Source organism: Epinephelus moara, chromosome 3 (genome assembly GCF_006386435.1).
Source record: "Epinephelus moara isolate mb chromosome 3, YSFRI_EMoa_1.0, whole genome shotgun sequence".
Classification (NCBI taxonomy): Eukaryota; Metazoa; Chordata; class Actinopteri; order Perciformes; family Serranidae; genus Epinephelus; species Epinephelus moara.
Window position 1 is genome coordinate 12,069,272 of NC_065508.1, and position 23,456 is coordinate 12,092,727.

Here is a 23,456-nt window from a genome sequence, read left to right on the forward strand (position 1 = left end):
TCCATAGCCTGTACCAGCGCCACCTGGTCCAACTCCTCCTGGCCCAAAGCCAGTACCAGCACCACCAGGTCCAACTCCTCCTGGTCCATAGCCTGTACCAGCGCCACCTGGTCCAACTCCTCCTGGTCCATAGCCTGTACCAGCGCCACCTGGTCCAACTCCTCCTGGCCCATAGCCTGTGCCAGTGCCACCAGGCCCAACACCTCCACCTGGTCCATAGCCTGTACCAGTACCGCCAGGCCTGACTCCTCCAGGACTTGTTCCTGCACCTCCAAGTGCTCCACTTAACATGCCTGTGAGAAAAACATTCAAATGCAATTATAAAATGATGATAAACTTGCATACAGTTATATTCAATATAACTATTCTTACCATATTTACGAGCTTTGGCACTGGCATCGTACCCTGAAACACAAATATAGTAATATTACTGTATCTGAAGCCATTGCTGCTAATAGTGTGTCTTAAACCGTCACTATCGCATAATTATAAGTTACATTTTTCAGACACCCTAATCTATTGATTCGTAATTACCTCCAGGTCCTGTTCCAGCTCCTCCTAATCCAGTTCCAGCTCCACCTGGTCCGTACCCAGTTCTACCTGGACCAAAACCTGCTCCTCCAGGGCCAGTGCCAGCACCACCAGGACCATAACCAAGACCACCTGTACCAGTGCTGGCACCACCTGGACCAAAACCAATGCCAGAGCCAGGTCCCCCTCCAGTGCCGAGTCCAACTCCTCCTCCCGGTCCTCCAAGGCCTCCAGCTGCACCAGTGCCTGCACCACCTGGACCAAAACCGTAGCCCCCACCTGGCCCCACTCCTGTGCCGAGACCAACTCCAGTTCCTCCACCTGGTCCTCCTCTTCCAAGGCCTCCAGCGGCTCCATTGCCTATACGGCCTAGCAGACCTGGAGAGGTTAAAGGCATTTTTAGTGTCAGCTACGAACTAAAAGAGGTTGTTACATGCCCACAGTACATATTCATTATGTTATTTTTGTATTTTACAAAAATGTGCTCATACGCCTCACCATATTTGCGTGCTTTGGCTGAGCCTGGACCATAACCTAGCAAACAAAAACAATGTGTAAGTAAATGGTCACATGAAATGACCTGTGCAAATGTAAAAGGATATTCATTGCTGACATAGTGGTTCAAAATATTCCAGAATCAGTCAATTGCAGTATTGCAGCTACCTGTTCCAACTCCACCTCCAATTCCAGGTACAGCTCCAGGTCCACCTCCTGTTCCAACTCCACCTCCGAATCCAGGTACAGCTCCAGGTCCACCTCCTGTTCCAACTCCACCTCCGAATCCAGGCACAGCTCCAGGTCCGCCTCCTGTTCCAACTCCACCTCCGAATCCAGGCACAGCTCCGGGACCACCTCCTGTTCCAACTCCTCCAAATCCAGGTCCACCACCTGTTCCAACTCCACCTCCTGGGAGTCTTCCAGCCCCAACTCCTAGAGCGCCTCCTTGACCAAGTGCACCACCTCCATTTCCAGCTCCAGCTCCACCTGGTTGACAAAACGAACAGGTGAGCGTATAAAAATGGCAATATAGAGAACTGAATAATACATTATATTGCTGTGTAACCGTCATATTGTCAACACGAGGGCGACACCTCAGCTAATGTGTCCTTACCATATTTAGCTGCAGCTTTGGCTGGATTCTTCGATTTGCCTGCCCCTGTATTTGATGAATACATTTATTTATATGTTGCTGCCTTTACATCTATCATTGACGACATGTAACTGTACATGCAGCTGCAGAGTTTACTGCATTGCTGGTTTCTATGTACCTGTTTTTGGTGATATGAGGGGGTAACCACGGAAAACACCAGGCAACTGCTGTCCACGACCATCTACAGTGAGAAATACACTACAGAGATGCTCATCCTGTGAAATACTCAATGGCAGCCTGGGATAATATTTCTTATTTAAAATTAAAGTTCAAGTAATGCATGCAAAATATGCTCGTAGTATGAAACAGTTTAGCATTTTAGGACGTTATAACACTTACTTCCTGCTCCTCCTGGTCCAACACCCCCCTGGCCGAGTACCCCGGTCCCTGCGGAGAATAAGGCAGTAGTTTTTGTGTTTAGGCATGTGTGCCTAGATATGATGTTCCAAGATTCATTAACATAGATTACATTCACACACCAATCTGAGGCCCAAGTCCAGCTCCTGTGGCCACTCCAGGGAGGACACCACGACCTCCAAATCCTGGCCAGGGAAGATGAGAAGAAAATCACCAAACTATTACAACTTCTTCTGTCAAAACACTGAATGATACATTATTGTATTGTTTAATATGTGCTTTATTTGTTTGTTAGATGTTTCTTGTATTACAACAAACCTTGGCCTGGTACGTATCCACCTTGATAGAGTCCAGGCACCCCGACTCCTGTGTGTAAGCATATGCAAATTTAGAACATCGCCCTCCAAAATTCAGTGTTTCTGGTCGATCATAAACTATGAACTGAACTGATGTTGTACATCATTTCGGAAGAAGGCATCAGTGTTTCACAAACATGGATGTAAACTGTGAGTGCATCCTCACTGGTTCATGGAGGCATACAACCATGACATGGTTATTCTAGTTTTTACCTGGAACCTGTTTTGATGCTTTGCCACCGCTCTTTCCTCCAGGTCCTCCCCCAGTGGTGCCAGTCTGTGGCAGACTTGGAACTGAAACAGGAATACATTAAATGTTAGCAAAATAAAACTTTGACACATAAATAACACAGCTAAACAGCTTTTTATTCTCCTACTTAATCTTAGAACTATCTTTTTAAAACACAATTTAGCAAAGTTAACAGTAATTACCAATTTACAATAAACTTAAGAATGTATGTTGAAATAAACTTTTCCCTAGAAATACAATATATCTCATTGTTTTAACCAAGGTGAATGCATGTTCTTACAGTTTAATCCTTAATGCTTTCTATGTGACACTTGTTCTTAATTGTAGAATACATAAAGTAAATGTTGTGCAGTACAGTGTAGTATAATTTACATTATATTATCTACCTCCTCCTGGCACAGCAGCTCCACCAGGACCGACTCCTGCTCCACCAGGTCCAACCCCTGCACCGCCAGGCCCAAATCCTGTTCCACCAGGCCCAACCCCTGTACCACCAGGCCCATATCCTGTTCCACCAGGCCCAACTCCTGCACCACCAGGCCCAAATCCTGTTCCACCAGGCCCAACTCCTGCACCACCAGGCCCAAATCCTGTTCCACCAGGGCCAACTCCTGCACCACCAGGCCCAAATCCTGTTCCACCAGGCCCAAATCCTGTTCCACCTGGCCCAACCCCTGCACCACTAGGCCCAAATCCTGTTCCACCTGGCCCAACTCCTGCACCACCAGGCCCAAATCCTGTTCCTCCAGGCCCAAGTCCTGTTCCACCAGGCCCAACCCCTGCACCACCAGGCCCAAGTCCTGTTCCACCAGGCCCAACCCCTGCACCACCAGGCCCAAGTCCTGTTCCACCAAGCCCCACCCCTGCACCGCCAGGCCCAAGTCCTGTTCCAACAGGCCCAACCCCTGCACCACCAGGCCCAAATCCGGCACCACCAGGTCCAAACCCTGCACCTCCAGGCCCATAGCCTGTTCCTAAGGTAAAAAAAAACCCATATGAAATTCAGTCACATTTCAGTGTTTAAAACTGCGTAGAGATGCATGACATTGGATTTTTTAGATATGCCGATATATAACAACTGTAGCGGAATTAAAATCATATTATACATGCACGCCCTTATCATGATGACCCACCAGCAGATGAGGACATGAATAGCAGTCCTGTAATGTATGTAATATTCATTCACTGTGAAAAATAGGAAAAAGCATGTTGGCCGGTTCCGATAGTTCATTCTAAACCCAATATTGGCCAATACTGATGACGTGCTAATATTATCGTGCATCCCTAAAACTGTGTAATAGCAATAAGATAACATTAAATACCTGTTTTAGGAGGTTTGGGACCAGTTCCACCAGCTCCTGGGTACTGACCAGCACCTGGTCCAAAACCACCTCCGTAGCCTCCATAGCCACCTGGGTCAGGACAGAGGTTTGTTTGATAGACACACATTCTTCAAGGTTAACAATATGTATGAATGCAAAGTGTGTGACCCACTAAGGGGAAGAGAATTTTTTTCAGCCATGTGTTGGGTGTTTCAGAGGAGCAGCTGTATGGCAGCCTGACAGGCTCATGTGTGACACCTATTTATGTTGTTAAGTGATTCTTACAGTTGCATCACAGTACAAATACACCTGGCAGTGGACTTACTTTAATAACACATTTATTAATTCATGTACTTGTTTATATAAAGGAACAGAAAGAGACCTATGCATTTAAACCTGTTATTGGGTGTCATGTAAGGATGAAAACCACTGACCTCCAGGTCCGTAGCCTGTTCCAGCTCCCTGACCTCTGCCAGTCCCGAGGCCTCCTGCTCCAAGCACTCCTCCACCCAAACCGCCTGCCCCAAGGCCTAATAAGCAGATAAAAGAGAATCAGTACTTAGAACTTCCTATACTTGCTGTAGTGACTACAATACACTACATCATACATTAATGAATCCAGTGTGTCCCTGTGCGACTCCACCCTTTTGTAATGTTATACATGAATGATTGCTGCCCGAGAGAAACCTCGCAAGGATTAACTTTCTCTCCGGAAGGGTTTTGAACATTTGTTTGAAGTGTGCATGTTTGACTTTAGAACTAAATCTCTCATAGGGTTTGGCTGTAGATGGGTCAGTAACAATTACAAGGCTGCAGAGGGGAACTAAAGCCTGTGTGGGGAGATTTCTGAGAAAAGAGAGCTGGTACACATGATGCTTCATGTGGAAATAGAAGATTTATAAATAGGTCAGTCTTACTTCTGGTGTTTGGTAGAATAAATCTAGTTGTTAAATGATAAGCAGCTCTAGGCCACTGTATTCAGTTTGCACAGTCTTGGCTGTAATTGGTTTTTATTTTTTGCTTGACGTTATAGCACAGTCTTTATAGGTGTACACCTCTCATTGCTTGTTCAGGTGAACCAGGATGTTTTTTCTTATTCTTCAGGGTGGAGCAGCAGAACGGCACAAATGCACTTTGCGGGCATTATTGTGTAGTATAGTGTTGTGAAAAAACGTGCCAGGTTGAGGCGGCCAAACTTTTGGAAAGTGTGACTTATGAGACTGTTTCCTGTGCTTACATTGACCCATTTTCTACCCACCGCTATAATGAGTGGTATTTAAAAGGTTCCACAAAACCAAGGCTTAACCTCTAAGGATCCTTGGATATTATCACCAACATTCCTCATCCTACATTTGGAGGATGAAAAACAGAGAGGCCTGAAATTCCAAAGCAAATCAGTCTTTCTGACTGACGTGATGGCTTCCGTCCTTTATCAGGGACCTGCCATGCCTAATGCATTAGCCTTTATCACTGAATGTGTGCACGAGGGTGGTTGGCCCCTTAACAATAGCTCATAACCATGAGGTAATGAGGAAATGAAATAATGGTACATGTATGCAATCCTTATCCTGCTTCGTTGAATTGAACAGAGGAACAATATTTACAGTGCAGGGGTTGACCTCTGATCCACATGCGCGGAGCAGAGAACTTCCTCTTATTGTGAATGTCGCACGATGCAACTGAACACAGCTGTTTGTAGGTCATGAGCTTACTAGTTTTTTTGACTAGGTTTCAGTAATTCAGCGGTTCCTTCAAAAGTTGTTGAGTACATGAGTCTTCTTACCAGCATGTGTCTGGTGTTATCTGATACAAGTATGTAGCAACTCTAGCAGTTATTGATTATCCCACTCTAACTGAAACTATGTATGTGCTCAGAGAGTGTTTGTGTGCTTAATTTGTTTTATTTTGTATTTTATTTGGCTGTTTTTTCTACTAATTCCTGTGCAAACTAAAGACAAAATTGTACTGGTTAAAGGGACAGTTCACCCCAAAATCTACTATACAGAATTTAGATCATGACCTGGTTACTCAGGATAATCCACAGAGCAGTTTCATGTAGGACATTTTTTTTTCTCCGCCAGCTGTATCACCATGCAGACCAAAGCATCTACTGCTAGCTCACCTAGCACCACTGAGCTAGCTAACGTCACAGTTCAGCAGAGGAGGATGCCATTAATGTTTACAGCTCTTGCTGTAATGAGCACAAGCCTCTCGTTCATGAGTAGATGCAAGCTTTCTTCTGCGCAGTGATACAGTTGGTGGGTGTAATTCGGTAGAAAGAAAAAAAAAATCTTAGATGAAACTTGTCACAACAAGGTCTGTGGATTATCTTTAGTAACCAGGTCATGATTTCTGGAAAGAGACATTGCTGTTGAGTTTTTCAGATATGTTTGAAGTTGAATGCCATTTAGTTCCATTATATTTGAGAGAAGTCAGACATCTCTATGGCCAATATTTCCAACACTTTGCAAACTCACATCAAAACAATCAAGACTGAAAAAAAGCACTACATGTAAAAGGAAAAAAAAAATATATATATATATATATATATTGATTTTAAAAAAAAATATATATATATATATATATATTGATTTTGAGGTGAACTGCCCCTTTAATCTGCTTAATTTAATAAAGATGTAATATTTATTTTTTGATATGTTAAGGAGACAAAAAAAAACTCCATGCCTGTGCCTTGGCCACCTGGTCCAAAACCACCAGGACCAGCTCCTCCAGGACCAGTTCCATAGCCTCCAGGACCGACGCCACCTGGTCCAAAACCACCTGATCCGACTCCACCAGGTCCCAATCCTCCTCCTACTCCTCCAGCTCCTTGTCCTGGTCCAAACCCTCCAGTCACTCCTCCATGACCACCGTAGCCACCTCCTAGAGACAAATAAGTTACCAAGATTTTGCAGAGCTTAGAGTCATCATGGTCTGTAGGTTTGTTCCTACACACCTCATATGAATGATGGCACATTTTCTATACATATAGTTCATGACATCTGAGCTTTACTGTCTTTGAAAAGACCTTTTTTGTCCCAATTCAAGACGAGAATTTTCATCTTGGTGATTCTACAGAATGTAATCGTAAATCAGTGCTCGAGCAACGGACAGGCTTGAATGTCTTACCTGTTTTTGGAGGCTTTCCACCTGTTAAAAGAAAGCAATAATAATTAAATCAACAGTAGCACAATGGAAATCCTGCTTGACTTTGCACTACAGATAATCAGCCATATCTGTCTTACCGGCTCCAACACCTCCAGGTACAACTCCGAGTCCACCACTGCCTGGGCCAAAGGTGCTGGGCCTGAAGCCTCCTGGTCCAACTCCACCAGGTCCGACTCCACCAGGTCCAACTCCTCCTGGGCCAACTCCACCAGGTCCGACTCCTCCTGGGCCAACTCCACCAGGTCCGATTCCTCCAGGTCCAACTCCTCCTGGTCCAACTCCACCAGGTCCGACTCCTCCCGGTCTCACTGCACCCGGTCCGACACCTCCAGGTCCGACTCCTCCTGGCCCTTGACCTCCATAGCCCCCTGAGGAAAACAGTCATCAGAACACTGTGAGTTGAAAACACACAAAATATATATAGATGAAGACAAACTATATATTATTTTTCATGACCACAACTGCATCTGAAACCCGATTACAGTTACTTGTACTGATATAAATCTGTGTGTTCAGTTAAACATGTCAGTCGTCACATTCCTAACTTCAAACTGAAATCACAACCAGCTGTTTATAAAACTGAGTAGAAAACACAAATGGTATCCGCCTCTACCTGCTCCTGGTCCAAAGCCTCCCAGACTGGCACCAGCACCTCCACCGGGCTGAAATCCAGTCCCAGCTCCTCCAGGGCCAAATCCTGTTCCAGTCCCACCCGGTCCGAATCCAGTTCCAGGTCCTACGCCGGCTCCTATACCGGCTCCAATGCCTCCTCCTGCTCCACCAGCAGGTACGTATACACCTGATACACAGAACCAGTTCAGAGTCACAGCAAATGACAATATGATTTAATAATGGTTTCAAATTATAACTGTTTTTTCTGTTCAGGAAATCAGATTGTTTGGATTAGCTGTACAAACACAGCAGTTTAACAATGTTTTTGTTGTTTAGACTCCTCACAGATGACTGAGTTTGTGGAATTTACGAGTCATCATTCAGAATTAATGAGACATAATTTACAACTCTTTCCCAGCACTTAATAAAACCCATTTAATTTGTCTAGTTAACAAGGATTACATTTAACTAATAAGATCAGATGCCACACATGCAGAGAGAAAAGCGTGTTTATGCCCTTACATTCATTAAGTGTGTGTGTGTGCTTGTGTTAGTGATTATCTACCCCGTGCTCTGAGTTTCTCTGCAGCTGATAACAAACACCCCTTCATCCAAAAGGCATGTATCTTTGGTCATAATTCTCACACTTTTCTGCACCTATGTTTTGTTCCACAAATCACGATAGCCAAAAATAGAACCACAGAGAGTGAACAACTATAAAAGGAAAGGTTTTTTAAGATCCCACAGTCCAGATGTGAAAAGAAGAGGTCTGTAGGGAATCCTAAAGAATGTGAGTAACTGATCTCACAGTAATGCCATGTACAGCACATTAACAACACGCAGTAAATAACTTAAGTGTTCAGTCATGCTGCAGGACAGAAACCTCCTCCCCCAAAAGCTTTTGTTGTTTTGGGAGGAATCTTGAAACACCGGACAATTATGCGCTTATATTCACCAGAGATATATCATGAAATAAAACAGCAGTTGGGCTTGGCAATGTATTCAAATAATAAATAATATATAATTCAAATAATAAATACCATCTTTACTTTTATTTTGAAACTTTGGAAAAAGGAAAAAAAAAAGATATTTTTTGCGTTTGACATGTAGAGATTGTCCAGAGTTCACTGGACTGTTTTCTATGGCGACATTAATATGTCATTATTGAATTAGTTATGTTTGTATCATTTTATAACTCTGTCCATGATATCATACTGTAGCTATTATTGTTTTTAGCCGCTCTGGCTCCAGGGATGACGATGTTGGTCTATCTGTCGGGCCCAACACTTCACTGTAGATTGAAATATCTCCACTTTAATGGAGGGTTTGATGTGAACATATTCACAGATATTACTGATGCCTTGAGAAGTTTGCTGACTTTTGCTGACTCCTACTTTTCTTCTAGCGCTACCAACAGGTCAAAACTTTAATCTATGTAGCAAAATATGTCAAATAGATCTCTGCTAGATGGATCGGCACTATTATTCGTATAGATGTTCGTGGTCTCCAGGGGAGGAGACTGAATTACTGATGAAAATTTGGTGCAGACATTCATGGTTTTCGTGGACTTAAGTGTTTCCCTGACTTTTAATCTAGCGCCCCCATGAGGTAAAAATCTATATCTGTTTAATTTTTTGGTTTATCAGTTTGTTGTTTTACAATGAGCATTACAACCTCACAGAGCTGCTTGCATGGCTGTTGATGTTTAATCTCGTGGAAAGGTGCACTATCACTGTTTGTAATGTTGATTTCCAAAAAGAAATTAAATGAGCAAGTGAATATGTTATAAAGAAAGATAATGTATGCATTTACAAACTCACAGACAACTCGTACAGTATAATATAAGTATATATATATATATATATATATATATATATATATATATATATGTATATATAAGTCTCATTCATCTAGTCGTATGCTCAGTACTTCCCTAAAAGCTAAGTATTTAAAACTTAACTGAAAGGGAAACTTAAATATGCTATCTCTTTAAAGCCAGACTCCAATACTAAGGTTTTTTTTTTTAGCAAAAAATGCACATGTTTGGGAAGTCCTGAGCACACGACTGGATAAATTAGACTTGGATCATACTGCACAAGTTGTGTATGAGTTTGTAAATTGAATTTTCAATTTAGTTTTGTTGATGTTAAACATGATCCCCAATCAGGCAATACATCAGCATGTCTATGGAGGCATACAAGATAGATAAAGTTTTCTTCATGAATTCAAGATAACACAATCTGACTAACTCATTAACAAATGGTCATTTTGTGGGTGAAGTGTTCCTTTAAGTACAAACACTCATCCAGCCTGCTCCAGTAAAACCAAAATACAGAAACTAAACAACCATGTAGCCGCACTCTCTATTAAGTGTTCAGTGGTAGCCTGACTTTGTATAAAATTACATTACACAACAGCCTGACACAGCTTTTAAACCATCTCCTCTAACAAGACGAGAAAGAGAATGAGGGGAATCTCCTTTCATTAGCCAGCTCAAATCTTAAACAGACACGACATGGAGACAGGATATGGAGGGATGAGGTCTGGAACACACAGTGATCTGTAAAGCTTTTAATAAGGTCCATTAAAAGTCAGGTGCAGCAAGCTATTAAAAGATGTAACCGTATCCTTGTTGTCCTGACCTCACACCTAGAGAGGAGGAAGCGCTGAGATGATAAATGCACAGAGAACAAGCAGTGTTATTATATTGTGGTTTGTCCAAGATCGTTCTTATTTAACATGTTTAAAAGTGCTTCTAAAGTTCATCCAGACAAATGTGATTCTACACAGCTATCTGTTCACTTTTTTAAGTTTGTGGAAAGTTGCGACAACAAGCTTTAAACATCATTCAATAACACAGAAGTTTAAGAAAAAAGCACTCCACTCTGAGAGGAGTTGACAGTACAAGAAAAGAAAATGACCAACACAAACTCAGTCCAATATTCTATGCAATATGATTCTTTATCTGAAAGCAAGACTGGAGAGGTGCTTGACCTTTAATAAACCTCCCAAATCACAAATCTGCACTAAACTACCATTAAAGAAAACAGGAGTTCATGCATTCCTCCTCTGCAAGCGCTGCTACATAAACTAAATGTGACACCTGATCCACAGGTGCTGCACTGCTGAGCGCTGCACACATGCAGTAAAGAGAACCCACCTCCTTGCAGTGAGGGTTTCCACAGAGCCAAGAGAAAGATGCCATGAAGGTACGTGGCCACCGTCCCTCTCGCCATCTCGCTCCCAAATGTCCCTCTCCTCTCCCAAGGTTCAGGTTTTTATCAGGGCTCAACAAGGCCTTAAGAAAGAAGGAGGGAAATGAGTGAGAGCAGGAATAAAAAAAAAAAAAGGGGGGGGGGGACAGGATGCAAGACAGGACACTGTGTAATTGGCTAAGAGACACAGAGAAAGATAGACAAGGAGAGAAGGGAAGAGGGAGAGAGAACACTGGATCACCTCATTAAACCAAATGGGTTGTTCTAACCCCCCAGTGACTGTTGGGCTGCATTTATTTGGCTCTCTACTGCCAAAAAGAGGGAGTATGAAGAGTGGGTGGGGGTCTGAGGGAGTGAGGGAGACGCACACACACATACACACACACACACACACACACACAGACACGCACACACACAGAACATACATGAGAGGTAAAAGAGTCTGTGAATTGTAAAGATTCAGGGGTTTTCACTCTCTCCAGACACCTCAAAAAGAAAAAGGAACTGTGCCAGAAGTTCCTTATGGATTTCAATACAGTGCCATGTTTGTCAAGTTGAAGAGAAACACTGACTGCAGTGACTCATTAAGGCATATATCATGAATCATTGGTATCCATTTATGAATAGAGTTCATGCTGATCCACAAAATGTCTTAAAAGGCGCTGAATTCTTTAACCTAAAAATAAGGCCTTAATTGGTATTAAAATGTCTTAAAGGTCCAGTGTGTAAGATTTGGAGGGATTTAGTGGCATCTAGCAGCGAGGATTGCAGCTTGCAGCCAGCTGAAAGTTCTTCTGGTTATAATTCCTTCAGTTTTCATTGTTCAGGAGGTTTTTACCGGGAGCCAAGTATTCACAGAGGTCTCTTCCTCTCCAAAACAAACACACCAGGTGATTGAACTGGTAAAAAACCCTAAGTAAGGCAGTTTCACATTACAAATCAGTGTTTCTCCTACGCTGTTCAGCATGTCACAGACATCTGCTCTCCCAGCACCTGCAAATGGCTGCTCTCTTATTTTCTTTAATAACTTAATGTGTGCTCACCTTATATCTGATCCAGACGTTTAGGAGGTTTTTACTGTGAGCTAAACTATCCGCAGAGGTCCCCTCCTCTTTAAAACAAACGGACTCAGTGATTTAAACCACTAAACCAAGGACCTGCTAATCTGTGCTCACCTTTTTTCTCTGATAACTTCAGATCCAGACGCTCAGAGGTTTTAACAAGGAGTTGAATTATTCACAGAGGTCTGTTCCTCTACAAACTATAGATCAGGTAATTTAAACTGGTTAAAACACTGAATAACGCAGTTTCATCTTAAAAACATCTGTATTTTTCCGATACTCTCACCGTGGAGGGGCTGGTAACTACGATGGCCGATACAAAATGTAAATGGTCCTATCTAGAGCCAGTGTTTAGTTTGTCTGTTCTGGGCTACTGTAGAAACATGGCCTCTCGAATTAACGTGATGCGGATCAGGATCACTGAATCACCAACACGTATATTTTGTTTCTGGCCGGGAAGCTCAGAGCAATAATCCACTGTCTGTTAGCTAGCTGTTACTGTACCCTGGACGTCATGAGGAAGCACAAATGTAATGAGATTTTGCAAAATGGCTGAAATCTGCACAAGGCAAAAGATATAGGCTCAGTGTATGTATGCAAAGCTTTTCAAACTCGGCATGATGGGAATCAAGGAATCCTATATGTACTGTTAAATCGCAAAACAGCCAAGAAAACCTGCCTACAAATGGCAGGTGTTTTCCAGTTCTGGTCTATCCTTGTCTCTGCCACGCCTCCATCTTCATCTCCAGTAGTAGCAGCAGAGTCAGCAGTAGCGGGGACAATTTACAACCTATAGCGTGATATTCCCAGACTCCGAACTTGCCCTTATTTTGACTCAGTTTTGCTTAATTTAGAATTAGTCTTATATTTAATTCCGGGTTGCATTAAAAAAGTCTTAAATCTAACTCTCCTTAGGATGTTGGAACCCTGTATGAGATATAGCTTAAAAAGATGTGTTTACTTTTGTGAAGTTTTATTCCTGTGTGTCATATCAAACACAATTATTACTATTTTACAAAGCATCTTCCGGTAATACATTCATCTTTCAAATAACACATTTACATGGAAAATTTTCAAATGAAATGCACACTGAAAGAAACTACTACAGTCTATCCCTATAAGGGGCTTTTATTTCTTTGGTCCCAGACTTTATTCAAGTAACTTATCTAAATGTTTCATATGTAAACAGCCGACATGGTACCAATCAATGAATGTGTAATGATAACATAAATATCGTTAGACTGACATGCAACTATAATATGAATGATGGATGGAGACACATGATGGTTGTAGCCTTTTGTCTGAAACGTGTGTGCACATGAAGGGGGAGGTGGAGGTAGCTTGGCAAGCGTACAAATGTGAGAGCTTGTTGCCAGAAACATAAAGAAGTTATGTCAATAGAAATAAAACCTGAAATACAGTATAAACCTGTTCTTCATAGACTGGTCAAATGAAATGAAACCCGAAACAAGTGAATCCCTGTGACCTTGACGTCAGATTGTAGCATCTTCAGGTAGGAGAGAAAACACAGAAGCACAAGGAAGTATAGGAGGGACAGGAAAAGGAAGGGAGAAAAATAAGGAGCAGGCGAAGAATAGGCTGGCAAAAAAGAGAAAGCAAAAACAATGTAGTCTATCTTTCTCTCAGCATTGCTGTTATGCCTTAAAGGTCTGAAATTTTAAACAGGTGTGGTTGACAAGATGTAGAAGGTAGAGAAGGGGCTGCATAGTCCAGCTAGTTGTTGTTCAAATATGATGTATAATAGAAGAGGAACATAAAACCCCCACTTTTTAGCCATGTTTGAAGTGATGTAGTTTAGGTTGTGTTTTAGCCACATGCCAAACAAGCACTTTACCAGAAACTAGAGGATGTTAGCTTTCAAATGAATCATCATACATACATTCTGGCCGGACTGTTCTCCTGTTACAAGCTTTCCATTTGGGTATGCCAAAGCAGCAAAAATTGCAAGGAAGAAAATAATAAGAAAGAGTTGCATCATCGTAAAAGATGTCATCAGACATGTCACCTGCCCACCACCTTTTGTCCAGCACAGTCCCAGCTGCCGTAGTCACACCAGTCAGCATACCTGGAAACAATCAGTGTTTTTATTTCAACCAGCGGTATCGCTGGGGTTTTTCTCCATGTTTGGGCTGGCTGGTTCTGTCCCAGCTCCTGAGGGTCGATGTCTGATTCTGGCAAGATTGTGAAGCATATTGTTCCTCTGGAGATAATGGGCCTGGAAAGAGATGAAGTAAATGAGCTAATGTCACCTAAACACTGAGAGACAATGGTTGTTGAAACATCCTGTTGCAGAGTAATTTTAGGTCATCCTTTGGCAGAAGAATGTGACTTCACAAGTGATAAGTAGACATTTTACTGACCCCTGGGAGGAGGACATGTGTATCAGTTCTTCCTATAAATCCTGTCCACCTGTAGCTCTGTGACCACATGGCTCATCGCCAACTGGTCACAGTGATTCTGGGTGAGAGGTGATGTTATTATCATGCCCACTTGCAATGCACTTTGCTTGTCCAATGACTGCTGCCTCAGCCATGCAGCTCCAGTGTGAACTGATAAATAGTTTATCACAAGTGACTGACTGAACCAGCAGCAGAGGCTGATGTGAGTTACACCGGCCTGCAAATGTTTCTAAGATGTGGTCATGTGGAAACCTTTGGCTCTGTCCAAAATTGCTCAATTAGAAAAGAAGTGTATTGTATATTTGTATTTCTGAACGAGTGTGTGCCTGCACTGCTGAGCTGTGTATGTACATTTGTACGTGTGTGTGTGTGTGTGTGTGTGTGTGTGTGTGTGTGTTAGAGAGAAAGAGGGAGAGAGGCAGTGCTACCTGAGCACCCATAATTGGTCTTAAAGTGTAGTTTTATTGCTCTGTTTTCTGACCTGGTATGCTTTGTGTTCGGCTTTGATGGAACCACATAGTTATGCAGTGAAATAACACTGAGGTAAGAAGATCGAAGAATGAAGGGGAAAGTGAGAACTATATGCTTAGAGCCATATACATTTTTTAGTCTTGTGGTCATAAATATTTGTTTGAAGTCATGATTCCTTGAAAGGGACGTGGAATCTCAGAGCTGACAGCTGAGACTGACTGTAGATGTTTCGAATAGTGGAAGCTGTATGTTGCAGAGTTAGTTTGTACAGTGAGAAAATCAGACATGTTTATTCATTTTGGATACACCTTACTTCTACAGTTACATCCTTCATGCTGACATAATCACACCTGAACATGTGAACACAGAGATCTCAGAATTAACAATACAGTCACCTCCTCGAGTGTGGCCATGTGAGTGCATGCAAATCTGGAGGTTCTATACAGTCTAAGATCTATGGTGTGCCCTCTAGTGGAATACTCCAGTACCATGTGTAGTCCTCAGGCAAGTACGTGAACAATTCTGTTCACGACACAGCCGGTTGTCTACCCTAATGCATGGTTAAAAAGCAATTATATATCCGGCCTTAGGGTGAGTTATGCGAATGGCTATATCTAGAGTCAGTGTTCACTATTTTTGCTCTGGGCTACTGTAGGAACATGGTGGTGCAACATTGTGGACTCCGTAGACAAGGACCAGCTCCCTAAATGGCTCAATCTAAGGCAACAAAAACACAAGATTCTTACTTTCAGGTGATTATGCACTAAAGAAAACATACATATTATATTCTATGTCTGCCAATACATCCCCCCGTAAATCTTACACACTGGACCTTTAAGAGTGGAAGTGGTCAGAGGAAGCAACATGTCACAGAGTTAGTTTGTACATTGAGAAAGTCAGACCTGTTTATTCACTCTAAACACAACTTTCCAAAGCATTAATATCCTTCAACCTGACATAATTGCACTCACACCTGCACGTGTAAACACAGAAGGAAACATTAACATTCACAAACATGCACGTTGTCCCGCATGTTAATGTGCCTGGAATCTAGAGGCATACAAGTCTAGTGAAATGGCAGCTGTGGCTCAGGAGGTAGAGCGGGTTGTTCACAAATTAGAAGATCAGTGTTTCAATCCCAGGCTCGAAGTAGCCTTGGGCAAGATACTGAATGTGGCAGGTGATACCTTGTATGGTAGCCTTGGCCACCAGTGTGCGAATGTTTGCGTGAATGGGTAAATGTGGCATGGAGTGTAAAAGTGCTTTACGCGGTCAGAAGACTAGAAAGGGGCAATACAAATGCAAGGTCATTTACTAAAACTGTAAATGTGAGCTCTTAGTCCTGTGTATCATCCCACATCATTTCAAATGCATGCTGGGATATGCTTGTGTGTCATGATTATATGAGGATTAGAAAATTTGTTTTTTTGAAAACACCTGCTGACTGAACAGACACCTGTTCATATCCTTGGTAAATGCTAAGTAGAGAACAGAAAGCCATAACAGCGTTAACAGTTTAAAGAATACAGCACGATGTTTGAAACTGTGCCGAACCCCAAAAATATTTTAGCTTTCAATATTTAACCTCCTCTTTTGATTCTGGACTCTGAATAGGAATGGCTTTTTGAAAAATGTGAATGGATTTTAGGCGTAAACGGTTTTGGTTTAGACTTAATGCATGTTGGTATTGTAGGAGTAAGACAGCAGAAGTGTTTCCAGTTAGGAAGAGTGACAATACACACACACACCGGAAGTGGACAAATTGATTCCTGCTTCTTCTACAAAATGCCTCTGGTTTTATTTTGGAAAGAATGTTTAAATGGATTATTACTGTTATTTTTCTTCCAATCAAATTCTGTTGTGCTTTAGTTACAGTGGAAACATGTAGACATGACATCATATTGTCTGCATCCAGCCAGCGGTCCGACAGAATAAGGAAAAAAAAATACCGCTCAACAAAAAACGGGCACAGAAACGCAGGTTCTGCTGCCAACGATTCTTTAAACAAAGTTAAAGTGTTATTCTGAATATAGCCATCAGTGTGGTAATGTGTGTAAACAGTGTGATTCATACACATTCACAGTCTTCACTACAAACACACACACGCGCACACACACACACACACACGGTCGCCCTCATCCACCTGCTGTCCCACATCCACACAACCTGCAGTGCCATATGCACTCATCAGTGCCAGCTCAGAGAAGCGTATCGGTGTTACAAATAAAGTAGCTGACTGAGTAGTGCCTGTTTTAAGTTTACCTAACGTCTACCTAGCGTTTACCTAACGTCTGCTGCCTATATATGGGCGTGTGTGCTGGAGGACTGCTCACCCCCTCCTGCCAGACTGGTAATTTACCCCTCTGGGTGATGGAGGGAGAGAAGGCAAGTGATAGAGAGCGAAAGGGAGGTAAAAGCAGAGAGAGAGGGAGACAGAAATGTGTGACCCAGACAGACAGAAAAACAGACAGACATGCACACTCAGACGTGCACTTGTTTGACTTGATAAAATGGCTGTAGCGCTGGTGAATATCAGGCTAAAGGTCTGGGCTGGATTGACTTTCAGTACTGATCTGTGCCAAAGAATTATATCTGCAGATTTCATGACAAGTCCACAGGCTTCATGCCCACCCATACACACAACAGTTAAAACAAGTTACCAAGGAAATAATTCAGCCTTCACCACACAGTGGGATGTAGACAGGTGCATAATGGGTCCAACTGGGAGTTAATGTCTCCTTGTAAAAGTCCAACACCAGGAACTGTTAGTCAGCATGTGGCCTAATTGGCCATTATGTTGCATCACCACTGAGGCTGTCTGACCTGTTTAAAAGAGGTTTGCTAATGTGATAATTATTGTATATAATAATTTAGACCTTTGTACAATGTACGATCAGTAATCCTCAAAACACCTAAAGGTACGATGTAAATTCAGTAATTGTCATAACACCTACATCTAGATATTGTTTTTTCCCCCAATACTAAATTGGTTTGGAGCTGATTTGGAAGCAGCCTGATTACTCATTATATGTTAAAGGGGACCTATTATGCTTTTCCGCATTTTGAGTCATATATATATAATGTTACAATGGTGGATGTTCACATTAAATGTGGCCAAATGTAAAAGTAGTTCCTGTCAGCAAATACTTAAGGCTTCAGACCGTTCTGAATACCCTCTATTCTCTCATTTCAAGACAAGCTGACGTCAGCTTGTGAATGAAAAATACATGTGGTCATCTGCTCCTGGCAGGCTACTGCAAGTGTTGACATTACGTAGCATACTACTACTACTACATGTAGCTACATGCTAACATCAGGTAAACATGTACTCTTGGTTGTCGGTGTTGTAAATTTTTCCCTGATTTTGAAACATATTCCTGCTGGAACATGTCCAGTTGTGTTTAGAAGCTTATATTGACATTTTTTTACTGTACAAAGTGCTGCTATTAAAGTTACCGGCTGCAGTGACGGTGCAGAGACAGAGACGTTACAACCCCCTCCCAGGTACCCACAAGGCCACTGCCCTTAAAGGGGAAAAGGGTGAGCTGGTAACACTTGTCAGGGTGATGATAAATCATGCGCCCATGGTGTAGTGCAAACTGGATTTAAATGTAGTTTAGTTTTCCCTTACATACAACTCAAGTTGACTTAAGTCTCCCTGCAAGTGCAGAGTGTGTGAGCTGATTCATCTCTGCTTCATGAGCAGCCATTTGCAATATGAACAACGAGGCAGTGTAACTGTGTAACACAGGACGACATGAAGAGGCTGACATGAAATTATAACAGCATCTTAAGTACTCCAGTGTTGTTGTGTGATGTTTTTCTATCTCATTCTGTCTGTTTGTCTGTCTGTTAGGCCAGTCAGACAAAAACAAACTTGCATGGGGAGACTTTAAATACAACAAAGGCATATTAACCTTCCAGTGGATTCACCAGTGGGAACATGAATGCAGTTTTGAGTGGCCACGTGTGCCATTTCAGATGTAGTCATTACAATGTGAAATTAAAATGTGAAAAGGTGAACTGATTTAAATCCTATATTTGACATATTTTAACAGTAGCATAGCATGGGTGGAGGTATGAGCCCTAATAAATGCTCTCTGGTCGGCAATAAATCACTGTCCCACAACAAAGAACTGCATAAATTTGTAGCAGCTGGAGAAGAGAAAGCTTTGTCCTTGTAATGCTTTCAAGGATGCCTGTTCAGCACTACAGGGCATCTCATTCTGATAGCATTAATCTCTGCATCCATTATACTCTGCTATGCTTGAGGCTGATTACCATGTGTATCAGGGGAGGCACGTTAAAGCCTACATCCTGCCCAGAACAAAAGATTGGTCAGCAATGACAGGGACGAAGATGTACAGATAATGACTGAATTTAGGAGAGAACAGTGAAAAAGTTGGAGACATGCCTCAGTTAGTAGTGATCCCATATGGGGCAGACCATTTAAACTGAAGACAGTAAGCATTTGCTTAAGTGGCTCAATTAAGTCATTGAGGTAGAATTACATCATGTTAGCATGGGAACATTTAAAATCCCCAAAGGTGTTTTCTCCTCATGTTTTCACACAGATACACCCAGACAAAGGAGAATATACCAATAGCGTATGTGCACAACGGCACATACTCACACACGTTTTATATCACAAAATGCAGCTGAGGAGTGTGACATCAGATGAGTTATGCAGTACAATGTCGCCCGTTACTAGCAGGCCCCTTCCCATGACTCATAACGACCCTCGGTATGGAGGGGGGGAGGCTTCATTTCCCTGGAGGTTTAAAACAACACTAGGAGAGCTGCGCAGCGCCTTACATAAACACTGCAGTACTGTAGCATACAGCAGGGACCATCCATCAGTGTGTAGCGAGGAAAAAGAGAATGAAAGACACGAGGGATGCAGGGAAAAAAAGCTGTGTTAGGAGGTCGTGCAGTGCAGTGAGAGGCCTGACAGGTCAGAGCACTTTGTAAGTGTGTGTGTGGGATCAGCAGCAATGTCTTGTGTCGCCTGTGAATACTTGAGCTCACCAAGGTACGATTCTGAAAGTGATTGTGCAGGAATGTAAAAGTCACACATGCTCTGCAGCGAGGCTGTGAACTCAGCATAAATCAGAGGGTAGTTTCTCTGTGATGTCAGAGATAGGATTTCAGATACCAGAACATGAAAACGATCTCACTTCCTGCCAAGTTTCTTCACATTAGTGAACGGTCGTGTGTGCATGCGTGTGTCACTCTCACCGTCAGATGTTTCGTGTTGCACTTTCTTCAGGCAGATTGACTTAAGTGGAATGATGAGGTCAATGCTTCACTTCATGCCAGGCCTCCTTTGACATCACACACACACACACACACACACACACACACACACACACACACACGGCACACTTAATGTAAACCCTCACATTACAAACTAACGTGTGTTAGCACTTGCAGAGACACTGGTTCAGTGAGGATTTTATAAATACTGCAAATACTAAACAGATTATACAGCCTTTTGTGGTACATTTCATGACCTCCTTGATGCAATTTAATTAAGCTAAACTGACACCCAGTGAATCCTGCGGCCTGGTTTCACAGTGGATCACAAAAGTCAACACACAGAATCACTGATACTGAAAACAAAATCTCATCTAGAAAGTACAGCTGCACATACTGTATGTGCCAAATGTTTGGACCACTCCTTTTAAACTAATATGTATTATATGATGCAAGTCACAGCTATAATAATATCTTATCATTGCAGATTACGATGGTCTCTTTTGCCTGATAATCTAAGGGCCATACTTCATTCTTGCAAAAGACTATTGGATCATTATAATCTTAAACTTGTAAGTTGAATGACATTTTAATATCAGATATATTAAATGTCCAGTGTGTAGCATTAAGAGGCATCTTTTAGAAAGAAATGATATATAATTTTCAGAACTATGTGGTCATTAGTTCATAGTCATCTGAAAATAAGAATCATTGTGTTTTCGTTACTTTAGAATGGGCCATTCATATCTACATACGGAGTGGGTCATCTTCCATGGAGCTTGCCTTGTTGTTTCTACAGTAGCCCAGAACAGACAAATCAAACACTGGTTGTAGATGGGGCCATTTGTGTTTTCGTGTTGGCCACCGTAGTTCTCCGACACACCTGCAACCTTACCACTAGATGCAGTTGTAGTAGATGTAGTTCAACAAAAAGAATGAAGAAAACCTCTTTATTGACAAGACTTCAGTCCATAAAACATAGTATAAAATTCACGAGATACACAAGGTACAGGGTGACTAAAGGGCCAAATCTCTAAAATGCCACAGTTAGTAGCTGTAGTTGATTACGTTTCTAAAAAACAACTTTTTGTTATGTTCACTGAAACTATCAGTATATCCACAATGTGCTAAATGAGACAATCTGTAAAAAAAATTATATTTCTCTGCCTTGTAGCGCTTTTAATAGCCTTACTGCATGTGAAATTAAACAACCAATCAGAGCCAAGGAGTTTCACTGCTCGTCAACTGCAGTCAAACTGTTAAACCAGGCAGCGCTGATCAAATATAACTCAAGATTCTGTCGCTGCATTGTCGGTTTCTTGACTCAAATGTTTTTAGACACATATTTTAGTGCACTGTTTTGCCATAAAATGAGAAAGTTGGTCCAGCTGGTGGGTGGTGCTTGGTACTTTAGTCGACTATTTCCAACATGGCTGCCAGGTCACAAACTTTCTCATTTTACAGCTGAACAGTACACTAAAATATCTTTCTGAAAACATTTGAGGTGAGACATTTACAATGCAGTTACAGAATCTTGATTCACCTTTGATCAGCACTTCCACGTTTGACAGTTCGACAGCAGTTCACAAGCCGTGAGTGACATAATGGACAGCTGCATGGGAGAGTACTCGGCTTTTATTGGTTGTTTTTGGTGTGCCACGGTAGATTCTGGTAAAGGCCATTAAAAGCAGTAGGAAGAGGAGGACGGACATTATTTTTCTTGTAGATTACTTGTCTCATGTACTTCTTCCAGAATATAGAGACAGTTATTTTCATTAAAGTGACCAAATCTAGCTTTAAATTAAACGTTTAAAAAAACAATTTTCCCTGCTTAAAAATATTTCATAGTTAGCCGCATTATCAAAATCATCTCCCCTAAAAGGCTCAACACAAATCGCTTGTCACATATTGCTTTACTTTTCTCCCATCTTCCTCAGCTTTCCCTTTTTAACCTCCTGCCCTTTTCCCTGTTTCACCACATTCAGTGGCAGACAGTTATATAGCAGAGATACAGCCAGTGCCAGGACTGTAATCCATCCAGAGTCATTCATGGGTCAGCCTTATAGCAGGCACGAGCTCCCAACCGACTGAGATGTAACATCTCAGCAACAGGAACCCCCATCATGCAGTCTGAGCTCATTCAGCTCCCCTATTTAGTGAGGATCACCCAGCCGAGGACCCCGCTGATAAGTCCATCTCTGTCATCACCACAAAGTCAGGACCGAGACAACCAGATGGAGGCAATTTGGACACGGAAATCATCTCATTCTCCTGCTGACATCATCACAGAGGGCAAATTAGACAGCAGGCTCATCTATCTTCTTGCCTGATCTGATAGTGTTTTACACTTATGAATGTGTACGCTGAGAACCCGATACGACCTCCGCTGATGCAGTCCATATCCACCAGTTGTCTTATGGAGTTTTCTGCAGTCGCTCCATGATGGTCACAGTCTAAGAGATGATGATGAGTTTGGTGATGTGACGATGAGGACGAGTGCAATTCCATTGCTTTGTTTGGGTCTGTAATGACAGCATTCAGTCAGTGTGTATGTGTGTGTGTGTGTCTGCGTTATGTGAGCACACACTCTGTGTCTAAGGCCATGTTCACACTGAGCATGTTTAAATTTATATTAGTTTCTCCCTTGGCTCTCTTCATTCGGTCAGGTGCTAAACATGCCAATCAATCTGTATCCACACCACCTGAAAACATAGCTCTTGGTCCTTTTCCAAGAGAACCGTTGTGCGGCTCAAGAGCAGTGAGAACATAATTGTACCAGCTTCAGGAAATTGCTCTGAAACACACCGTTTTACAGGCATAAGGAGGCAGACTGACATCTGATAGCCAGTTATTACTCATGCTGGAAAGTCTAGTGTAAAAATGATTCATGATGCTCATATTAATCTTTTTTTTTGGCTTCATGTTTTTACAGGGTATGAACACCAAGGAAGGTAAAATATTATGAGGAGGTCGGAGAGGTCCATCAGGCTGCAAGACGACAGGTTAAATACACACTGTCCAGAAAATGAACATGTAAGTCCAGTTTTGTTTGCAGTTACTAATTCGGCAATGAGGATTTTAACTGTTTACAAAAATGTGAACAAGTGGAGTTTTCATGCAGGTTTGACAGCAAACAAAACAAACTGTAGGTGTGAGTTATGTAAGAGGGAAGATGAGAAGAATGGTGTGTGCGTTCCCAACAGGAATAGATTGATGTTGTTTCATCAGCAGAGGGACACAGATGGAAACTAGTCGATGTAAGCTCTTACCACTTCTAGAGTGGATAA

The 23,456-nt window shown here is 42.1% G+C and overlaps 2 protein-coding genes across 2 annotated transcripts; one reads left to right on the forward strand and one right to left on the reverse strand.

Annotated features, from left to right (window-relative positions):
• Window position 1: 1 nt before the first annotated feature.
• LOC126388095 (uncharacterized) lies at window positions 2–4,054 on the forward strand. Its single transcript, XM_050040986.1, has 5 exons — window positions 2–295; window positions 541–924; window positions 1,222–1,535; window positions 3,046–3,623; window positions 3,979–4,054. The coding sequence occupies exons 1-4, from the start codon at window positions 290–292 to the stop codon at window positions 3,620–3,622; spliced, it is 1,281 nt and encodes a 426-aa protein (XP_049896943.1). The 5' UTR covers window positions 2–289; the 3' UTR covers window position 3,623; window positions 3,979–4,054.
• Window positions 3,959–10,982, reverse strand: LOC126388097 (spidroin-2-like). The gene is made up of 7 exons (XM_050040987.1): window positions 10,907–10,982; window positions 7,748–7,933; window positions 7,212–7,502; window positions 7,096–7,116; window positions 6,652–6,849; window positions 4,401–4,496; window positions 3,959–4,056 (listed from the first exon to the last, which is right to left on the reverse strand). Exons 1-7 carry the CDS (start codon window positions 10,980–10,982, stop codon window positions 3,959–3,961), a joined length of 966 nt encoding a protein of 321 aa, XP_049896944.1.
• Between the last annotated feature and the right edge of the window lie 12,474 nt (window positions 10,983–23,456).